This window comes from Silurus aristotelis (genome assembly GCF_946808225.1).
Source record: "Silurus aristotelis genome assembly, chromosome: 23".
NCBI classification, from domain to species: domain Eukaryota; kingdom Metazoa; phylum Chordata; class Actinopteri; order Siluriformes; family Siluridae; genus Silurus; species Silurus aristotelis.
The window spans coordinates 14,482,269-14,501,281 of NC_139596.1; the positions used below are offsets into that span (position 1 = coordinate 14,482,269).

The 19,013-nt window shown below is 41.0% G+C and overlaps 1 protein-coding gene across 15 annotated transcripts; it reads left to right on the plus strand.

Moving 5' to 3' along the window:
* Positions 1-1,157: 1,157 nt before the first annotated feature.
* On the plus strand, positions 1,158-18,423 carry brd3b (bromodomain containing 3b). Of its 15 annotated transcripts, none has more exons than XM_083527671.1 (12): positions 1,158-1,313; positions 2,461-2,804; positions 2,913-3,050; positions 3,254-3,398; positions 4,151-4,329; positions 7,350-7,721; positions 7,807-7,935; positions 8,008-8,196; positions 12,508-12,746; positions 14,566-14,855; positions 16,579-16,704; positions 18,055-18,423. In XM_083527671.1, the coding sequence occupies exons 2-12, from the start codon at positions 2,604-2,606 to the stop codon at positions 18,174-18,176; spliced, it is 2,130 nt and encodes a 709-aa protein (XP_083383797.1). In that variant the 5' UTR covers positions 1,158-1,313; positions 2,461-2,603; the 3' UTR covers positions 18,177-18,423. The 15 variants fall into 15 exon arrangements, 14 of the variants coding, with proteins under 14 accessions (XP_083383797.1, XP_083383805.1, XP_083383807.1 ...); XM_083527679.1 differs by having other exon boundaries at positions 18,058-18,423; XM_083527681.1 differs by having other exon boundaries at positions 7,353-7,721.
* The last annotated feature ends 590 nt before the right edge of the window (positions 18,424-19,013 follow it).

A 19,013-nucleotide genomic window follows, 5' to 3' on the forward strand; every position in this document is an offset into this window, starting at 1 on the left:
TCATAAATAGGCAACAGGAAAAGAAATGCAAGTCATACAGCTAATGTTTATCAAGAAGACACAAATAAAAGCCTCCCACTCATGTGTAATTGACATTACTAAAGAACAGTCGACTGGTTGCTGGGAAATGGTCTTTATTTGACGATAGCTTGTATACAATTTAGCAAGTGTGTGTGTGTGTGTGTGTGTGTGTGTGTGTGTGTGTGTGTGTGTGAACGTATAGAAACTTATTCTGCAGTTTCAAACTTCTGATCATGTTCAGGACACCAGGATTCATCACCATTCATTCATTCATTCATTTTCTCCCGCTTATCCGTAATTCAGGGCGCGGGGGCAGCAGTCTAAGCAGGCCCCCGCCTTCGACTGCTGCCCAATCCTCACAGCACCGTCCCTTACGGTCCCTCCTGCAGGTGGTGAGCCCACGGGAAGGGATTCATCACCAGTTATGTCAAAATATCCAACAATGTGTACCGGATGTGCTCAGCGGCTGGACTTCCGCTTCATATCCGCATTCAATAACCTAAAATAACTTCAACGAACTGTTCGCATTTCATAATCGTAAATATATATAGATATTTTTTTTATTTAATAAACGACGAAGGATAAAATACAGCATGTTAAAAAATAACGATTTCATTTGCAAGCACCAAAAAAGAACCATTCACTTGAATTGTTCACTTGGTTGAATTAAATATAACACTCCACTTTCTCCGAATGCACCCTACGTAGGGTATGTAATAATAACGACCTCGTAGTAAGCGCCCTATTAGTTCCCTATATAAGGGGAAATGTAGTCATTTGTAATCGAGCCCAAGTCTTTGGCGTATCCAGCGTCCTCGGGACCTACAACGCATGCGCACAACGCCACTCAATCATGGTACATCGAGATGCGTCGGTTCAGACGAGAGTAAACACACGGCGTTCATTCAGTGATTAATGCGTTTGTGTGTTTGGTAACTTCCTGGTGGGGTTTGATATAAATAAAATGTGAAAAGCATTTAGATTCAAGGAGAGAGAAAGATTTTTTTTGGAACGCCATATTTACCTTTTTCTATTGTACATATCCAAATGGGATGAATAAAGTATTTATTCATCTCTGTATTTATCTAAAAGGCCAGCAGTTCATCTGTACAATATGGACCACAACACTGTGGACTAGTGCGCATGCGCAGTACGCAAACACACACACACACACACACACACACACAAGCCAACTCCAGAGTCGATCCAGCCGTGTATTATGCCGCTTCGATGCAATAAAAAGCTGCCGGAAAATCTGCACGGAAACGCTCCCGGAGCTGCTCGGAGTGAAAGTAATAAAGTATAAAATCCGTGTTTGTGATGAATGTCTATTTGGATCGGAGTTTTAGATATTTTTTTCCGCTTCATATTGATTTGTATGGGCTTTTTTTTTCGGGAATGCACGGCTACTACACAGATCGGCTCTGCTGCCCAGTGTAACAAAGCGGGCTTGTTTTGATTCCCTCCGCAGCGCCCTTTGCTCAGAACGAACACCGGATCCGGGGCCTGATCCCATCGCCGTCCGCTTCATCTCGCTCTTTTCGGGGCCAGTGTACAATCTGGCCAAGTATTGAGGCTCGGGGTGCTGCAAATCGACCAGCTAACCGGCTAGCTCATCGCACGGCGTGTGCTCACACAATGGCTATGAAGCAGACATGGAGGAGATGTTAGCCACCGTGAGCTAGCGTTAGCTTTCGAGGCAGCCACGATGCACTCACACACACACACACACATACACAAACACACACTTAACCATGCCCGCCATCTTTTAAAGAAAGTTGCACCGAGACGATCCCCGTAATAGCTTCTATTCGGGTTATTTTCGGTCTGATAGTGACATTTCCCCCAGGCTAGAAAACGTCTCAGAGCCCCGAAAACGCGCGATGGTGGTAACTAATGTTAACCAGTGTCGATGAGCTCGTTTTTTTATTATTTCACAATTGCAGTTCTGCGGTTCTCTTTTTTTAACCAAAAATATGAGGAGTGGTTTGTTTTATAGTTAACTAATGAAATAAAGATTTTGGGAGAATGTTCGAACATTTCGAAACGATGTAAATCAACGGGGCTCTTGAATGTAGCTTTTGGCTCGGTCGGGTTGTTCAATCGGACCGCACTTTGGGATCTACACTGCCAGGGTGCGTTCAAGTTACCGAGTTGTTCATGTCAGTTATTTGCTTTGACAGGGTGTAAAACTCGTATTATTTGATCAATCATTGATGCCTGGAAAGTGATTTGTTTTTAATGACTTGTTTTCCCTGCCTGAAAGTTTTTTCTATCATTTTTTTAATTGAACATAAACTAAAATGTCTCAATCTCAATGGGACAATGAAAACAGTAAATATATAGATATTTATCATTTGTCTACCCTGTGCAATTCATATACTAGTTTTTGACTCAAATCGAAAGTAGAAATCCAACAGGTTTCTTCATATTTTCCAGCTGAGTGCTGACGCTCAGGTCCTGAGATGGGATGTGCGTGTCGACGAGGGAGTAAGGAGAAGAAAGAGGAACTCATCAGTGATTAAAGAAATACATCCAGACCCAACCTCGATTGAGCCACACACTCCTCTCCGCTGTCCACAATGTCGGCGGTCACATCTCCCACCCAGGCTGCTCCCTCTATAGTCAACCCGCCTCCACCTGAAGTAACGAACCCCAGCAAGCCTGGCCGGAAAACCAACCAGCTCCAGTACATGCAGAACGTTGTGGTGAAAACACTGTGGAGGCATCAATTTGCGTGGCCCTTTTACACACCTGTGGATGCCATTAAATTAAATCTTCCAGTACGTAAGATCGATCACTGTTACGCCTTCGTTTGCTTGTTTGTTATTCATTTTTACATTGTTTTCTACTCCTGTAATCATTTGTAATAAACGTTTGTTATTGTTAAGGACTATCATAAAGTCATCAAGAACCCAATGGACATGGGGACGATCAAGAAGAGACTTGAGAATAATTACTACTGGACAGCTGGTGAATGCATGCAGGATTTCAACACTATGTTCACAAACTGTTATATATATAACAAGGTAAAGAGATCCCATTTCATTTCTTTTAATTAATATGTTTCATCTGTGTCAGTTTATGCAGAAGATAGAAAGTCGTGCACTGTTGTTTATGTAAAATTGTGTGTGTGTGTGTGTGTGTGTGTGTGTGTGTGTGTGTGTGTGTGTGTGTGTGTGCGCGTGTGCATGCATGCAAAAAAACGTATACTGTTTTCTTTTTTATTCAGCCTACGGATGATATTGTTCTCATGGCCCAAGCCCTGGAAAAAATCTTCCTCCAGAAGGTGGCACAAATGCCCCAGGAGGAGGTGGAACTGCTGCCGCCACCCCCAAAAGGCAAGGCACGCAAACCCGGTGCTGCCCATGCTGGAGGTAAACCTGTGCTCAGTATGAAAAACAGTTAACCAAGACTGAACATAAAGTTTAAGCCTATAAGAATTAGAGGTATCAAAAGAAAAGAAGAAGAAGAAAAACTGTCTAAATGCAAACTGACAAAAGGAAAATGAGAATAACTTGCGTTTTATACATTTTCATCGTATTTCCTAACTTTTACGAGTGTAATTACATCACAGTGGCTTATCAAAATAAAAATAAAATAAAAGACAATACAGAAAAGTGTTAATTCTTTGTGCATATTGTTAGAGCATGTCTCTCGTGTACTGTGGGTTAAAATATGGTAAGATATAGCAATACTATAAAATGAAACTCATGCTTGTGTGTCCTATTGATAGTTATGAATGAATACTGTTAGTTACATGTTAGTTACATATTGAAGGGACATATTTAATGGTGGACATTGTTACTATTCAGCCCTGTTGGGTGCTTACGAAGGCTTTGTTGCAAAGTTTTGCATTTAATCAGCTCTTTATAAACCCTTTACAGACACAGTTATGTTTCAGTCACAACAGGAAAGTATTTCAGATTGGCATCAGAGATCATAATCATCTTGTTCTAATTGTTAATATTCTTTTTCGAAGATGAAATTTTTTAAAAGCGTGAATAAATCTATCGGTTAAACATTATAGCGTTTTATATTTTACTGTTAGAGTTGACAAAATAGAAAGAAAATGTGTTTCTAAAAAAAAAAGTCACAAATCTCACCCTCTCATCCTTTTCTCCAACAGAAACTCCGCAAGCTTCGGCACTGTCCTCGACCTCCCCGTCCTCGTCATGTCCAAGCTCTCCTCCTCAGCCACCGCAAACTCCCGTGATTGCAGCAACGCCTGTACCGACCATCACCTCCAACGTCCAGGCCGTTCCTGCAGCTGCACCCATGATCCCGAGCGCACAGCCTGTCATCAAAGTAAGACTTCCCTGTACTAAAGTTGTGGGGTTTTTTTTTCCCAGCACTGATCTGTTTTTGTCTTTTGTCATTTAAATCGAACAAAATGGTGGAACTTGATAAACTGCTGTCAGTGTTTTGCATGGTCCTGCTCTGATCGAAGCGTGTTTGATTTTTATTGCAGAATGTTTGCATTTACACACACACACACACACACACACACACACACACACACATGAATATTTATAAAAAAAAATTTTATTGGGAATATTCCTAAAGGTGAAAGTTTGGAACGTAAAAATTATTTTAAATTAATTTATTGATTTATTTATTTGTCAAAACAACATACAAACCATATATATATATCACGCACACACACACACACAACTTTTTTTTTATTTTTTTATTTATTTTTTTTTAGCTAGTAATGGCTGTAAAAGTAAAAAAAAAAAAAAAAAAAAAGAAACGAAACGAAACCTGCGAATTTCTTGTCCTTTTTGTTTACCGATTTGTGCTGGTTTGCTTTATGAGGGCTTTATAATAACATTTATTATACATTTATTATCTGTATCAAAGTGCACAGACACAAATCAGGTTAAAAAAAAAAATCTACCTCATCAATCGAATCCTACATTTTCAGGCATCCGTTTAATTTTCTCCAAAACTCGACAACACTGATTTTATAACACAAGACATCGAAGACTGTTGCAAAAAGTCAGATGTAAAATCCAGTTCAAGTTTCCATTCATCAGTTTTCTAAGGATGTCCTGATTTCCATTTTTCAGTAGGAAACTGATATGTAGTATGTCTGGGTCGGGATAAAAATCACTAAAAACACAAGCGTTGTAGCATTTATCTTCATGTTGCTGAATTTACCACACGATCCTTGTCTCTCTGCTGTGACTGATGTAGATGTAAACACATTGCTGTTTTACTTGATGTACGATTAAGGATCCATTATTACTTGTGTCCTGACGTTTGCTGTGGTTTTACATCACGCGTTCTGTCATAAAAGCTCTGATTTAAATCGCAGATTAGATCAACGAATACTTAAGACAGCTTTAGCGTGAGACCAGAGACAAACGCTACTCGCTAAAACGCTAAACAACGTATCGTCTGAATTGATGACATGATTTGGTGCTATTGTGACTAAAGAAAGCTGATGTTTTTTTCCCCCTAAAAATCGAATCAGAATTTATTGTATTCCCAAAGTCCAAAATTCACCAGGAACCTGTAATTTTTTCGTGATCATGACACAATTTTCTGGACATACCATTTTTTTCCCCCTCATGATCTTGACACAATTTTCTTGATCTCGACATAAAAGTTGTTTTCTCGTCACCTCAACTTAATTTTCTCATGGTCTTGACATAAACATTGTTAATCAGGCCTAGCTTATGTTCCTCTATTTTAGTCAGGTTCTCCTCTGGGACACCCCTCTCTCTCTCTCTCGCTCTCTCGCTCTCTCGCTCTCTCTCTCGCTCTCTCTCTCTCTCTCTCAATGCAGAGATAAAGCCCATATTTGCTGCGGGAAATTAATAACTTTGATAGAGATTTTCGACACATACTGCGTGATGTACACCGGAAACATTCACAAGGCACGAGACTTTTTCACATTTCAATCACATCGTGTTTTTGCCTTAAGATTCCAAGAAAACGAAGTCGTGATCGTGAGAAAAGCGGCTGTCGATCTCGAATAAATTAAGGCGAAGTCATGAGAAAACGACTCTTTTGTTGAGATCATAAGTAAATTCAGCCGTGATCACAGGAAAACTTTTGTCATGTCAAGAGAAATTGACTCGTTATGTCGAGATCATGAGGAAAATTAAGTCGTTATCACGAGAAATGGACTCGGTTTTGTTGATCACAAGAAGTCTGGGAATGTGAGACCAAAACTACCTGCTGTAAAAAGTGTAGTCCGAACGGTTAAAATGATTCGGTTCTATTGTGTCCAAAGTCCATAGATGATTGTTGTTGTTTTGTTTTTTGTTTTTTGAATGAAATCAAAATTTATTTACATTTTTATAAATGATGTACTTGTTAAGGAATTCAAATTTCAGAACAAACACTGGTTTTCCAAACTTTTATTCATTGCAGTATGTGGAGACCTGCTCATCACCTATACAGTGTGGCGGTTGTTATAGCAACAAAATAGGAACATTTTATGAATATTAATGCCCATGATTTTGGACTGTGATGTTTAATGCTCATCATACTTTTAGAAATATTGTAGACATAACAATATGCATTAATGAATTCAATGTTCTATTGAATTGTTCTAAAAGATAGCAGTGCTTTTTACTTGTCATATGAACATTAAAGTAGAGTGAAACTCTTTCTTCGCATACACCAACGACGTTAGGAAGATGGGATCAGAGCCCAGGTTCAGCCATGATACAGCGCTCCTGGAGCACGAAGGGTTAAGGGCCTCGCTTAAGGGTCCAAGAGTGGCAGCTTGATACTGAAGCCCAACCTTCTGATCAGTTACCCAGAGCTTTAACCACTGAGCTCCTACTTCCCTGTGTGAGCTGCGATTTCACAGAAAGCCAGCAGTATGAGGATTGCATTGGGTGACACTTGCAGGACGGATATAAATTCAATGGAATCGCAAGTTAAGCACTTGGCATTTAAAAGAAATGATGTCATGGTAATAACGGACCCAAAAAAAACATCTATTACTTCATGCACGTTGTCCTGCCTTCATGTTGTCCTCATTTATCCAGGCAAGAACGGCCCAAAACGCTTCCTCTTTGCTTTTTAAATCTTTTCTCTAGACATAGAAACAGGCCCTGTTTATATTTGTAGCAATGCTGTTTATTTGAACCCATTTTCCACATGAACCAGGTTTGCTGACTTAAAGAGAACAGGTTATGACCATCGTTATAAACTTTAAGGAGCGACGGTAGCTTGTAGGCCAAAACCTACTCCATTTTCATCACCGTAGCTCATTTCTGATCAATTCCTTAAAAAAAAAAAAATGCTAGTGGTGGTGTCTGACCTGCTCATCCCTAGCATCTGTTTATTTTTTTGTTTGCTTCCAGAAGAAAGGGGTAAAGCGGAAAGCGGACACCACCACGCCCACCACATGCGCCATCACGGCCAGCAGAGGCGAGTCTCCCACTCCCCTGCTGGAGTCCAAACACAGCAAGGTGATCTCCAGGCGCGAGAGCACCGGGCGACCCATCAAACCTCCGAAAAAGGACCTGGACGATGGCGAGCTCCTGCAGCAGGGGAACAAGAAGAGCAAACTGAGCGACCACCTCAAGTACTGCGACACCATCTTAAAAGAGATGCTGTCCAAGAAGCATGCCGCCTACGCCTGGCCCTTTTATAAACCTGTAGACGCAGAAGCTCTGGAACTGCACGACTACCATGAGATCATCAAGCAGCCTATGGACCTCAGTACAGTCAAAGTATGGCTCAAAAATGTATCGAAAAATTCGAAATTTTTAGCTTCTATCAAATTAACAATAATTACACATTTTTTTTTTCCCTCAGAAAAAAATGGACAGCAGAGAATACCAGGATGCCCAGAGTTTTGCAGCAGATGTTCGGTTAATGTTCTCAAATTGCTATAAATACAACCCCCCTGACCACGAGGTCGTTGCCATGGCAAGGAAACTTCAGGTAAAAAGTGACCAACTGTGAAGATTTGTTCGCACCGTGCTCGATCTAACCCTCACTCCGCTCCACTGCCAGGATGTGTTCGAGATGCGTTTCGCCAAGATGCCAGACGAGCCAGCCGAACCCTCGTCCCCTGGAGGCACGTCTGCCACGGCAGTAGTCAGTAAGAGCACGGGGAGCAGCGAGAGCAGCGCAGACTCCTCCAGCTCCAGCTCCGACTCGGAGGAGGAACGAGCCACCCGCCTGGCAGAGCTGCAGGAACAGGTGAGCGGCATCTTCGCTCACTCACACACACATAAAAACAAACACACACCCCCAACACCCCCCTGAAACAATGCTTCATTTCTTTTTTATGGCATGGTGTATCTGAACAGCTCAAACTTTTTAGGAACAATCAGTTCCAAATTGTTTCACATGGAAACTGTCACATGCATTATAAGGTCTTTTTATAGACTAAACAAGTTGCTGTTTGTCTTGACATTTGCTGTGGTTTTAAATCACAATTCCAGTCATAAAAGCTTATTAAATTTAATTGCAGATTTGATCAGTGAATACGCAAGTCTGCTTTAGTGTCAGATTTTCCACCCGGTTTCGGTGCCGGAGACAAAAACTACCCAAAAAAAAAATGCTGATTTGTTGCTTTTGTAATCAAAGATCATTTTTTTTATTTGAATGAAATCTAAAAAGCTTGAAAGGAAAGACGTTCTTACTTCACCTATTCCAAACTCAAAGCTCAAAGGCCCAACAATGGAAGCTTGGTAGTCCTGGACGTTGAACGATCTTCATACATCATCTATTTTTTGTACATTTATAGCATTTGGCAGATGCCCTTATCTAGAACAGCTTATAGTGATCTAATTAATAAAGCCAAAGGGTTACTCAACTTGCCCAGCAAGTGGGCCCAGCAGTGGCAGCTTGGATGTGCTGGATGAGCTCATTTCCAAGCCAAATCCTGAGCTACCGTTTCAGTATATGTTCAGTAGATGTTTTTAAAACCACAAACGAGATACAGGTAGTCCCGACTCCGATGACCCCTGTCGTAACTTATAAATCTAGTCTAGACATGGCCTAGCCTACCTAGGAGTCTTAAAATCATGGTAGTGTACTGTAATCTGTTAACCAAATTACAGTACAATATTTAGCATAACAGCAATTTACAGTACCATCGTGTATAAAGTTTATATAAGTATTGAGCAGCGGGTGCGTGGACGAGCGCAGCTTTGCGAGTGGAGGGTGGAGCCAGACGTCCGTTTCTGTAACTAGGGGACTACCTGTCTATAAATAATATGATTAATAAAATGCATATGAAGATATCCTTCCCACCTTTAAGCTATCCGATCTTATCATCCCCCTTCATCCTCCTACTCCTCACTGAGGTGACCTACAAACTTCTTTTGCTTTGTTCAGTACCTGAGGTGTGATAGTGCTGTTCTCGAAAACCCATTGTGCTCTGCTTCCATCTCTCACATCTTTAAATGAATGTTCTTGTTTGATGGGTTGGGTATTTTTTTTTGTTTTAACACCAGCGATTCACTATGGAGCCTCACATACCAAACAACAGGTTCCAGGTGAATTTCAAGTGTTTTTTCAACCTCTTTTGCACCTCCTCTCTGATCCATTTGTTTTGATTAGTGCCCTTAAATAGAGGTAAATAAGGGTATGTAGGTGGTCTTATTTTTCCCTTGCTTTCCACCCTGCTTGGCTTTTAGTGCTGCCTCCTGGTCTGCTCTGATGTCTGTTGATTGGATTTGACTCTTGCAAGAAAACATGTCAATCACACGATCTGGACCTACTAGTTTACTGTTGTTTTCTGCAACTACCTTTTTATTTTCTAGCTTTTGGGGGTGTCATGATTCACATTTAGGTCGTTTTTTTTTTTTTTTTTTTAATATTATTTTTCTTGTTTGTTAAATTGGCTAAAGTTTGAAAAGCAACATGATGTCCTTAGTTAAAAAAAAAAAAAAATAGCATCATGTTGCCAGGAGGAAAACAGTTTAAGTTTTGTAATAATGTGTAAGCCAAAGGCTTTAAAATAAAAATAAATAAAAATAATCGAGTGTAGTGTACGATTTGGGACAAATGTGTGATTCTTGTCTAGTCGACATTGCGATATAATAAATAGTATCGCGTGTCCTCTTGATCGGTTATCAAGGAAATTGCACACTATAAATTTTTTTTAATGAAATGACATTTGCATAAATGTAAATTTTTTTAAAAATAATTCTTAAAAATAAGATATTTGTTTACTTACTTAAATTCGGGCAATTTTGCAATCATTATTATTAAATGTGTTTAACCTTTTTTTTTCTTTTTTTAAATAGAAGATTGTTAATGATTTGTATGGTGTGGGAGTGGAGCATTGTGGTGGGAGGGCAGAGCCATGGGGGGTGACAATAGGAATCCTGCCCGGGATTCCAAAAATGCTAGAAACGTTTACGCGGAATGTAACAGACACCAGAGAGAGAGAGAGAGAGAGAGAGAGAGCTGAAGGCATGTATGGGGATGTGTGTGGGAAAGTGGCGGTTGCCAGGTGAAGGCGCGCCACTGTGAGTGTGGGGGTTACGCGTTGGAGGAAAGATGTGTGTTACCGCGAGTCAAAAGTGAATGAAAAATAAAAGAAAGCTGTGTCTGTTGCACCGTCGCCTGTCGTCTCTTTCTTCCAACCCGGAACCAGTGAGATCTGTTACAGACTTATTGTCATGTGAGGTAGAAGCTTTAATTTAGCAAATCTCACACAGTTCCTCTCTCTGCTCAGTGCTGCTAATGTTAAAGCTAAAATATCACCATATAACAGAGGTAGTGCTTTTTAAATTTTAGTGTTTGGCTACCAGTTCAGTGTCGGTCTGCTTTACATCCTCACCTGGTCTCCACGCTGCTCACCGGAAAGTCACTAAACTGAAACGGACTTTTGTTTGTTTTGTTTTGTTTTGGCGTTACTGTTCTCAGAAATTGTGTCCACACGTGCACTTATTTCTCATTAAATCGCAACAATTGCCGTCATATAATCGCACAAGCCGAAGTCCCGATTGCGCTACGATTACTCGTGCAGCACTAGTGAGCACTACAGTGAAGTGAATTGGATTGTGATATCAGGTTTACTGCAGTAACCTACAAAACAGGAAAGCTGCATTATTACTGGTAATAGATGTGTAATAATGGTTATAATAATATATTGCATGTACATTATAACATTTATGGATTTAGTGGTATGTAGTGCAGTTAAGGTTGCAGGGGGTTCCACGTTCTGGAAACTTTCCATGGGAATTTCATCTGGTGGAAATGTGGAAATATGCCAAGTTGGAAATTTACTAGAAACGTATGGGAATTTCCCCGAATTCCTTTGAAATTTGGGGAAATGCATATAAACTGAATCATATACAAACATAAATATGAACATTTCATTGGGTCATAAGCTGCATGCAGAATAATACCGATTTTAAATATGACATTTCTGGATTGATTGTAAAATTGTGGTGCACAAGATCTTCCAGACAGCACAGGAAGCTTTAAAACATACATTTATTCTTTGATGTCATTTATGTGAATACTTGCCAAGATGGACATTTTGTGCCATTATTTTGTGTGCAGGATTCAAGAAATGATGTTATGTTCTGGCAGAAAGCACAGTGCATGTAGGGGGCGTGGCCTCAGTAGTCCTGCAGTAAGTGTGCATGTGATTGTTGAATGTGCAGGGTAGATGTTCTACTGAAATTGCATTAAATCTGGTTAATTTAACCGAGTTTATCCTACAAAATTCTTTCCACTACATTTAAGTTTCCTGTTATAGGCTAACCTGCAATTTTTCCAGTTTATTCCCATATATTCCCGTTAATTCCCATTAAAGGTTTCTAGGCTTGAAATTGAGTGGAATTCTGCTACCCTAAATGCAGTATACCTGCTCACTGTAATCGCTATAAGTTTGCATTTCTGATCTGTAAAAGACAGAGGAATTTAATATGTTGTAATTTGGAGCCTAAATGCAGAATATGCAAGAAAAAAAAAGGATTTGGACACCTGACTTTTCCAGTTTTTCCCAAACTGTTACTACAAATTGTACAGGATGCTTTTGGATAAAGACCCAAGCCTCTTCCAGTATGATAGTACCCCTGTGCTCCATGGAAGTATGGTGTACATGGGTTAGACTGGAAGGTCTTTAGTGGCCTGCTCTTGTGCTCTGACCTCAACCCTACTGAACCCCTTTGGGATGAATTGGAACACCGACAGCACTCCAGATCTCTTCGCAGGGGTTTACTAACACCCTCGTGGCTGAGTGGCTCCACAAGCGCCCTCTTAAAATCTAGTGAAACATCTTCCCACTAGTCCAATGCATAGATATTGCATAGTCAGCATTTTTAAAGCGTTACATTTAATCAGGGATAAAGTGTGTAAACTGTCCACACCATTTCCCTAATGAGTAAAAGGCGAAATCGGCAGATAAAGAGGGCAAAGGAGTGTGAAATGACTGGCATTCGATACGTTTATTTCCCTGAACAGCTAGAATCCTCCTCGCGTGTCTTGTACTGGCAGTTTGTCCGCACGTTAGCTAACGATCCCTGTTTTTTCTTCTTTCCTCAGCTGAAGGCTGTTCACGAACAGCTGGCCGCTCTGTCACAGGGCCCTGTGAGCAAACCAAAGAAGAAGAAAGAAAAGAAAGAGAAGGAGAAGGAGAAGAAGAAGAAGGAGAAAGAGAAGGACAAAGACAAAACCAAGGCCAAGGTGGAGGAAGAGAAAAAGCCGAAGTCCTCGCAGCCGAGCAAGCCGAGTCAGCCGAAGAAGAGTTCAGCCAGGAAACCCAACAGCACGTCTACTACCAGGTATGAGCACGTGAAGCACGTCAACGGGAGCGTGCGGATTTTCACGGCAGAGTTGTGCAGTACCGAATTACATTTACTCGCCTTTCTGTAATTGAGTAGGTTTTTTTTTTGTGTGTACTTTTACTTTCATCTAAGTGTGTTTTGTTTGAAGTATTGCACTTCACTACATTTTAAATCGGATCCCTCACGGAGTAAATAAAGGAATTGATTGATGCGTGGGAGAACAGACGCGCTAAACTCACAAGAAAAAAAAAAAAAAGGCGGACAAGACAGACCCCAGCGTTGTAGATCCGGCTGAAAGCGAAATGCAGGTGAATCGTCCTTAAATGAGTTCGGTCGCTGTTTGAATTCTGAATCTGCATTAGCGAATTTCTCTCATTATCATAAATCATGTTAGAACGGGAGATTTTTGTTCTCCATTCTTACTCATTGGCATTTCCCCTCTCGGCCGGTGACTGCGAGTGACGTCACAACGTTCCCAATACAAACACGCCCAATAATACAGTCCCTTCCCTGACACTCGATTGACGGCTTTCCGTGCATTGCAATTCCGTTAGAGTTTATGCAGGCTACATACGCGACGCAGTGAAAGTGAAAACGCGGACGTGGTAATTAATATTGCTATTTAAATATGATATGGTCATAACTCGTAACACACAGGGAAATACAGTTTCAAATGGACTTTGCTTTTCCGATTGAAATTTGACGGTAACCGACTGTGCATTTGGATTACGTCAAAATGTATGCGTCCACGTACGGAAAACGCGAATACAAATTAGGAATTCCAATTATTTAATTACCACGGAACGCCGTCAATCAAGTGTCAGGGGAGGGACTGTGTTATTGGCCGTGTTTGTATCGGGAAAGTCAAATTTAATTTGCGATTCCTTTTGAAAATTGTCCAGAATATTCTTCCATCAAAAAACTGCAGAAACCCTACTTAAGTAAAAAATTAATTGAAGTAACGGTACTTTTATTTGTGTAGAATTTTTTTATTATTGTAATTTCCGGACTATTAAGCCGCATCCACTGAATTTGACAGATTTTTATTTTGAACATAAATACGCCACACCTGTCTATAAGCCGCAGGTTCCTACACTGAAACTAATGAACTTTACACAGGCTTTAACGAAAGACAGTGTCTGTTACACGGCTTGTATCTAAACAGTAGCCTACCAAGAAAGTCATTGTTCACTGTCGTCCTCCTTCCTTTCACAACTATTTCTCTCGAGAGTTTATCTTTTGGCATCGTCATGCGTTTAAAAATCACCATCAGTGAAGTTTTTCTCCCGATGCCGTGCAGCTCAGAACACAGGTGAAGTGTGTTTTCATGCCCGGTTGTTTTCAGCGTGACGAATGATTCGCATTTCCTGTAGACAGTCCGAGTGAGCGGCAGGTCAAACGTCAGAGGAACATCACCTATATTTATGATGTGGTGCGGCGCGATTCAGTGGGAGCGCATCTGATTTAATATTAAGAGGTACATTGGTTCACCTGAACCCGTTCAGCAATTTCATTGGTCTAATGTTATGGGGCTCAGTTTTATGGCTTGAAGTTTGTGAAACCGGGAAAAACCCAGGAAAAATCCATAAATTAGCCACTTCATTGTTTAAGCCGCGGGGTTCAAAATTTGGGAAAAAAGTAGCGGCTTATAGTCCGGAAAATACGGTACTTTTTACATCTTTGCTTCACAATCCATCTCGATTTATTTATTTTTTTCCCATTGTTTTTTTTTTTTTTAGGAATGCAAAGCAAATAAATCCCCAATTCGTGTTTCCACTACGTCTTCAACTGCTCTGTCTCGAACACATTTCCGCAGGCAACCGAAAAAAGGCTCCAAACCCAGCGCGGCGAATTACGAGTCAGACGAGGAGGAAGCACTTCCCATGTCGTACGATGAAAAGCGGCAGCTCAGCCTGGACATCAATCGTCTCCCCGGTGAGAAGCTGGGCCGCGTAGTGCACATTATCCAATCCCGCGAGCCGTCGCTGCGCGACTCCAACCCAGACGAGATCGAGATCGACTTCGAGACGCTCAAGCCCTCGACGCTGCGTGAGCTCGAACGCTACGTCAAGTCCTGTTTACAGAAGAAGCAGCGCAAACCTTTGCGTAAGTCGTGCGTGCGTGTCTGTTGTTTACAGGGGGTTTGTCGCTTTTCTCTGCCGACTCGCTCTGAATGCTGAATTTGCCTGCGATGATTCTCTCTGTAATGGGCGCACTTCCTTTCTCGGCTGTCTTGCATGACTGGTAGATCGCCTTTTCCGCTCCTTACTCAGATTTATACTGTGCAAAAAAAAAAAAAAACACCGCAATATTTCGCTTTTTTAGCTTCAGAACATTTTTGAATAGACACCAAAGCCACTCATAAGTGTTATTTATTAATCGTTTTTTGTCTATGTTATGTGGCCTGTTATTTCCAGGGGCGGACAAATTGTATTCATTACATAGTAATTAATTTGTGACGTTTTTTTTTTTACTTCCTGTACGAAGAAAATCAATAGTAAGTAGCCAAAAATGTCTTTTTTGTGCAGATGATTTGATCAGCGAGACAATGCGCTTCGATACGGTCCCATGCGGTTTAAATGATGTAGGGATGTACCCCGACTGATGGTGGTTTAAAAGACTGGCAGAAACTGCCATCAAATCACGCATAAGACATTTCTTTAAAGCCAAGAATGTCAGTATTAACAGGTTATAAGCACTGATATAACTGGTATAGATAATAAACCATTGGAACCAATTAGGTATGTGCGTCTTCAAACTGGGGCCGATGTAATTCACATCTTGATGCATAACCAACTATACTCTACGTTAAAGACGCACATGTAGCAGCTACCGATGCGATTCCTCCCTGTTTTACGATGCAGTTCGATCCGATTTCTATTCGATTCAATGTAATACGATGCAACGAAGAAAATATGACGCTGTGCAAATCAATATGGCACTGACAGTTCGCTTTAATTTCTTTGGTTCAGACAGACGGGCAAATCAAGAATTTACTTGAGAACCTTCTAAATTTTAGAGAAGATCTTGCTAAAACCAGACGTTCTTTTTTCCTGTCGTCTAAAGAAAGATACAGCTCTACCTCTGCCATGTTAATCTGTACTCTGTGACTCTCAGGACACGCCTCGGTCTCCATAGTGTTGCGATACGTGAGAAACAATTTAGCGAGGAGAAATCGGTCTACATATCAAATATTGGTTACTTTCTAATTGGGGAAAAAAAAGCGCATCTACTAATATATAACTAAATAGTTTTTTGTTTTTTTTTGCGAAACAAACGTTAAAAAAACGAGGCATCGCAATACATAATGCCAACCTCGATATCCGTTTTTTTTTTTTAAATCAATGCCTTTCACTATTTACTTTTATGCATTCATGCGAATCTGTGAGTCTTACCATCCCTACAACTAATAAAAACACGTTTGTTGACGTTTTGCCTTGTATAATCAGATCATACAACACGAGGTACCAGATACATCCACCAACTAGAAATAAAACTGCCATTGAGCAACTGACATGAGAACAAATCAGTCAAATGTTTCGTGATGACACGCTCGACGAGTCACGTGATCGTTGTCAGCGAGTCATTATGTGTCACCGGGCATAATGGCGCGCTGACGACCGTCTTGTCCCGAGGCTCCTGATTTGTCCACCCCTGGCGTTTTTGAATCACATCCCCACACCGTAGTCCGAGCAGTAGAATGCATTAGTTCATTGTGCTGCCGTAGCCGAATCAGTTGCAGTGTAGTGAAGTGCTTTTTGCTGCTTGTTGCCACGGCGGCGGGTGCGAGGCTGAGGACTCACTGGTCGCCGCTGTGTGTCTCCTGCAGCGGGCACTGGGAAAAAGAGTGCCAAGACTAAAGAGGAACTGGTTCAGGAAAAGAAGAAAGAGTTAGAAAAGAGGCTGCAGGACGTGAGCGGACAACTGAACAACAACAAGAAACCGCCCAAAAAAGGTACCTGTGTGGCAGTGTGTGGAGAAGGACAGCCAGGGATTTGCTTTATAACCATTAAAACCATAGTTCCTTTCTCTTTTCAAAGTGTTGGTTGTTTTTGTTTTGTTTTGTTTTTTAATGCTAATTTAAAGGCCATAGCGTGCCCCCTGACCTTTTATCTGACTCCAGTCCTTTTCCTAACGGGACAGTGAGATGAGAGAAATCCTAGTTACTGTAGAAACAGTTCCGTCCCGCCTCAGTGTGTCTGGCTGCTTAGAGGACGCGCCATTACTGTTGATCCGATCCTGTCATGATTAATGCTTTGCTCTGTGCGCATGCCTTTTATTCTATCATAACGTAACGCACAAGCACATTGGTGTCTAGGGGAGCAGGGTCTAAGGGTTCTCTTACTCAGGGTCGTAACGCCGTCCTGAATGACTTGCAGTGCATTGCGGAAGTATTGATACCCCCCCCCTCACACACACACACACACACACACACACACACACACACACATCTCTTTACATAAACTCCTCAGGAGCTGAAATGGATTTGGGATTATGGGTTTACATGGAATCAGAAAAAGCAACTAATATGTAGGGATGCAAAGCGAAAAGTTAATTTCTGGAAAGATTTCCATGGGAATTTTGGCAAACGTTGGAAACCTAAGAGGAATTTATTGGAATTAATTCAAAATTTGGGGAAATTTGTATGAACTTTGGTCATAAGCTGACATGCATGCAAACTAATACAGGTTTGTTTTTGTTTTTTCCATTACATTTTTTACATTTTTTTATTTAATTTAAGTTTTAAACATAAATGTATGCAATATTTATGTAATGTACGGGAATAATCGCCAAGATGGATTTATTGTTTTGTTTTTTTTACATTAAATTGTGTGCAGGATTTAAGAAATGATGTGCGTTATGGAGAAATGTGCAGGGTAGACATTCGACTGAAATTGCATTACATTACATTTAAGACTCCTGTTTTGGGTCAACCTGCAATTTTCAGTTTCGTCTCATTCATTTCTGTTAATTTCCATGGAAAGTTTCCAGTCTTGAAAATTCCTAGAATTTTGCAACCCTACTAATATACCACGATACAGTACTGAAACTTCCATACTTGTTGGATCCCCTAAAGAAATTGCCATAATAAATCATAATGAATTGAATAGATTTGTCTTGTCTGAAGTAATTCCTATTTATGGAAGCTTCCAGAGGTTATGTAATGGTAAAGATTATTCAAGTCCATTTCAGGAGGAGTGTGTATTACTTACGCAAGCCACTGTAAAGACATAGAGTTTGGCGTCCACATTTTTGTTCTTTTCCCATTCCATTCTTTTTTCTAATCACCGCCTCTTGTACCCAGCAGAGAAGGCAGGCTCAGTGCCAGGGGGCGGGCCGTCTCGCCTGAGTGGCAGCAGCAGTTCTTCCGACACGGGCAGCAGCAGCTCCAGCGGCTCGAGCTCCGAGAGCAGCGACTCGGACTGAGCTTTCCACGCATCAACCTCCTCGTTTTTTTTTTTTTCTTTTCATTTCTAATGAGTAGTGTTTGCTGTCCTGATAGTGTCTCACTTGAAGACCTGTTACATCCTGAGTTTAGAAGCGAAAGACAGAAGATATTTTAAAAACGAAGCAAGATAACCTGTTGTAGAACGCCCTCTGCTCGGATTAAGATAGTCGACAGTGGAACGGTGGCGGCCTTTAAAGGAGAAACACCTGGTCTACACCAGGAAAATATTTTTTTGTGAATATGGAGACTTTAAATTGTTTGTCCATCATCCCCATCCTTGCCCTACCCTTCCCCCACCCTTCCCCCGTCCCCTGGTTCTTGCTCCGAAGAGCCCAATAACAAGTGCATAGTCAATTAGTAGCTTCATTAAATGCGAGTCAAGGAGCAACTTTCTCTTGTTCTGCTCTGCTGGTCATGTAAACATGGCGTTCCAACTCATTCCCCTGAATCTTTCACAGGTAATGATAAATATTCATTGTTACCTTTTTAAAGAAGAACATATTTATTTTTCATCCGGTCGGGGTTCATCTCCTGGTGTGCCAGGAGTTACAATAAATATAAAGACGAACTTTTTGGAAAAAATAAAAAAATAAATTGGTGCATCATGATTGCGTGGCGTGAAAAGGGGTCGTACCACGGCCCGCTTTTCTTCTTCCCAAACCCCCCCTCTTCCAAGTGTCAGTAAAGTTCAGAGGTGTACATGGAGAGGCCTGTGTGTAGTCTGCAGTAGTTTCACTCATCTCTGCACTGTCATTTCCTCCTCTCACGGTGCTCGTCTCTCGTTCAGTATTTGATCTTAATTTGTCTTTAGTTTT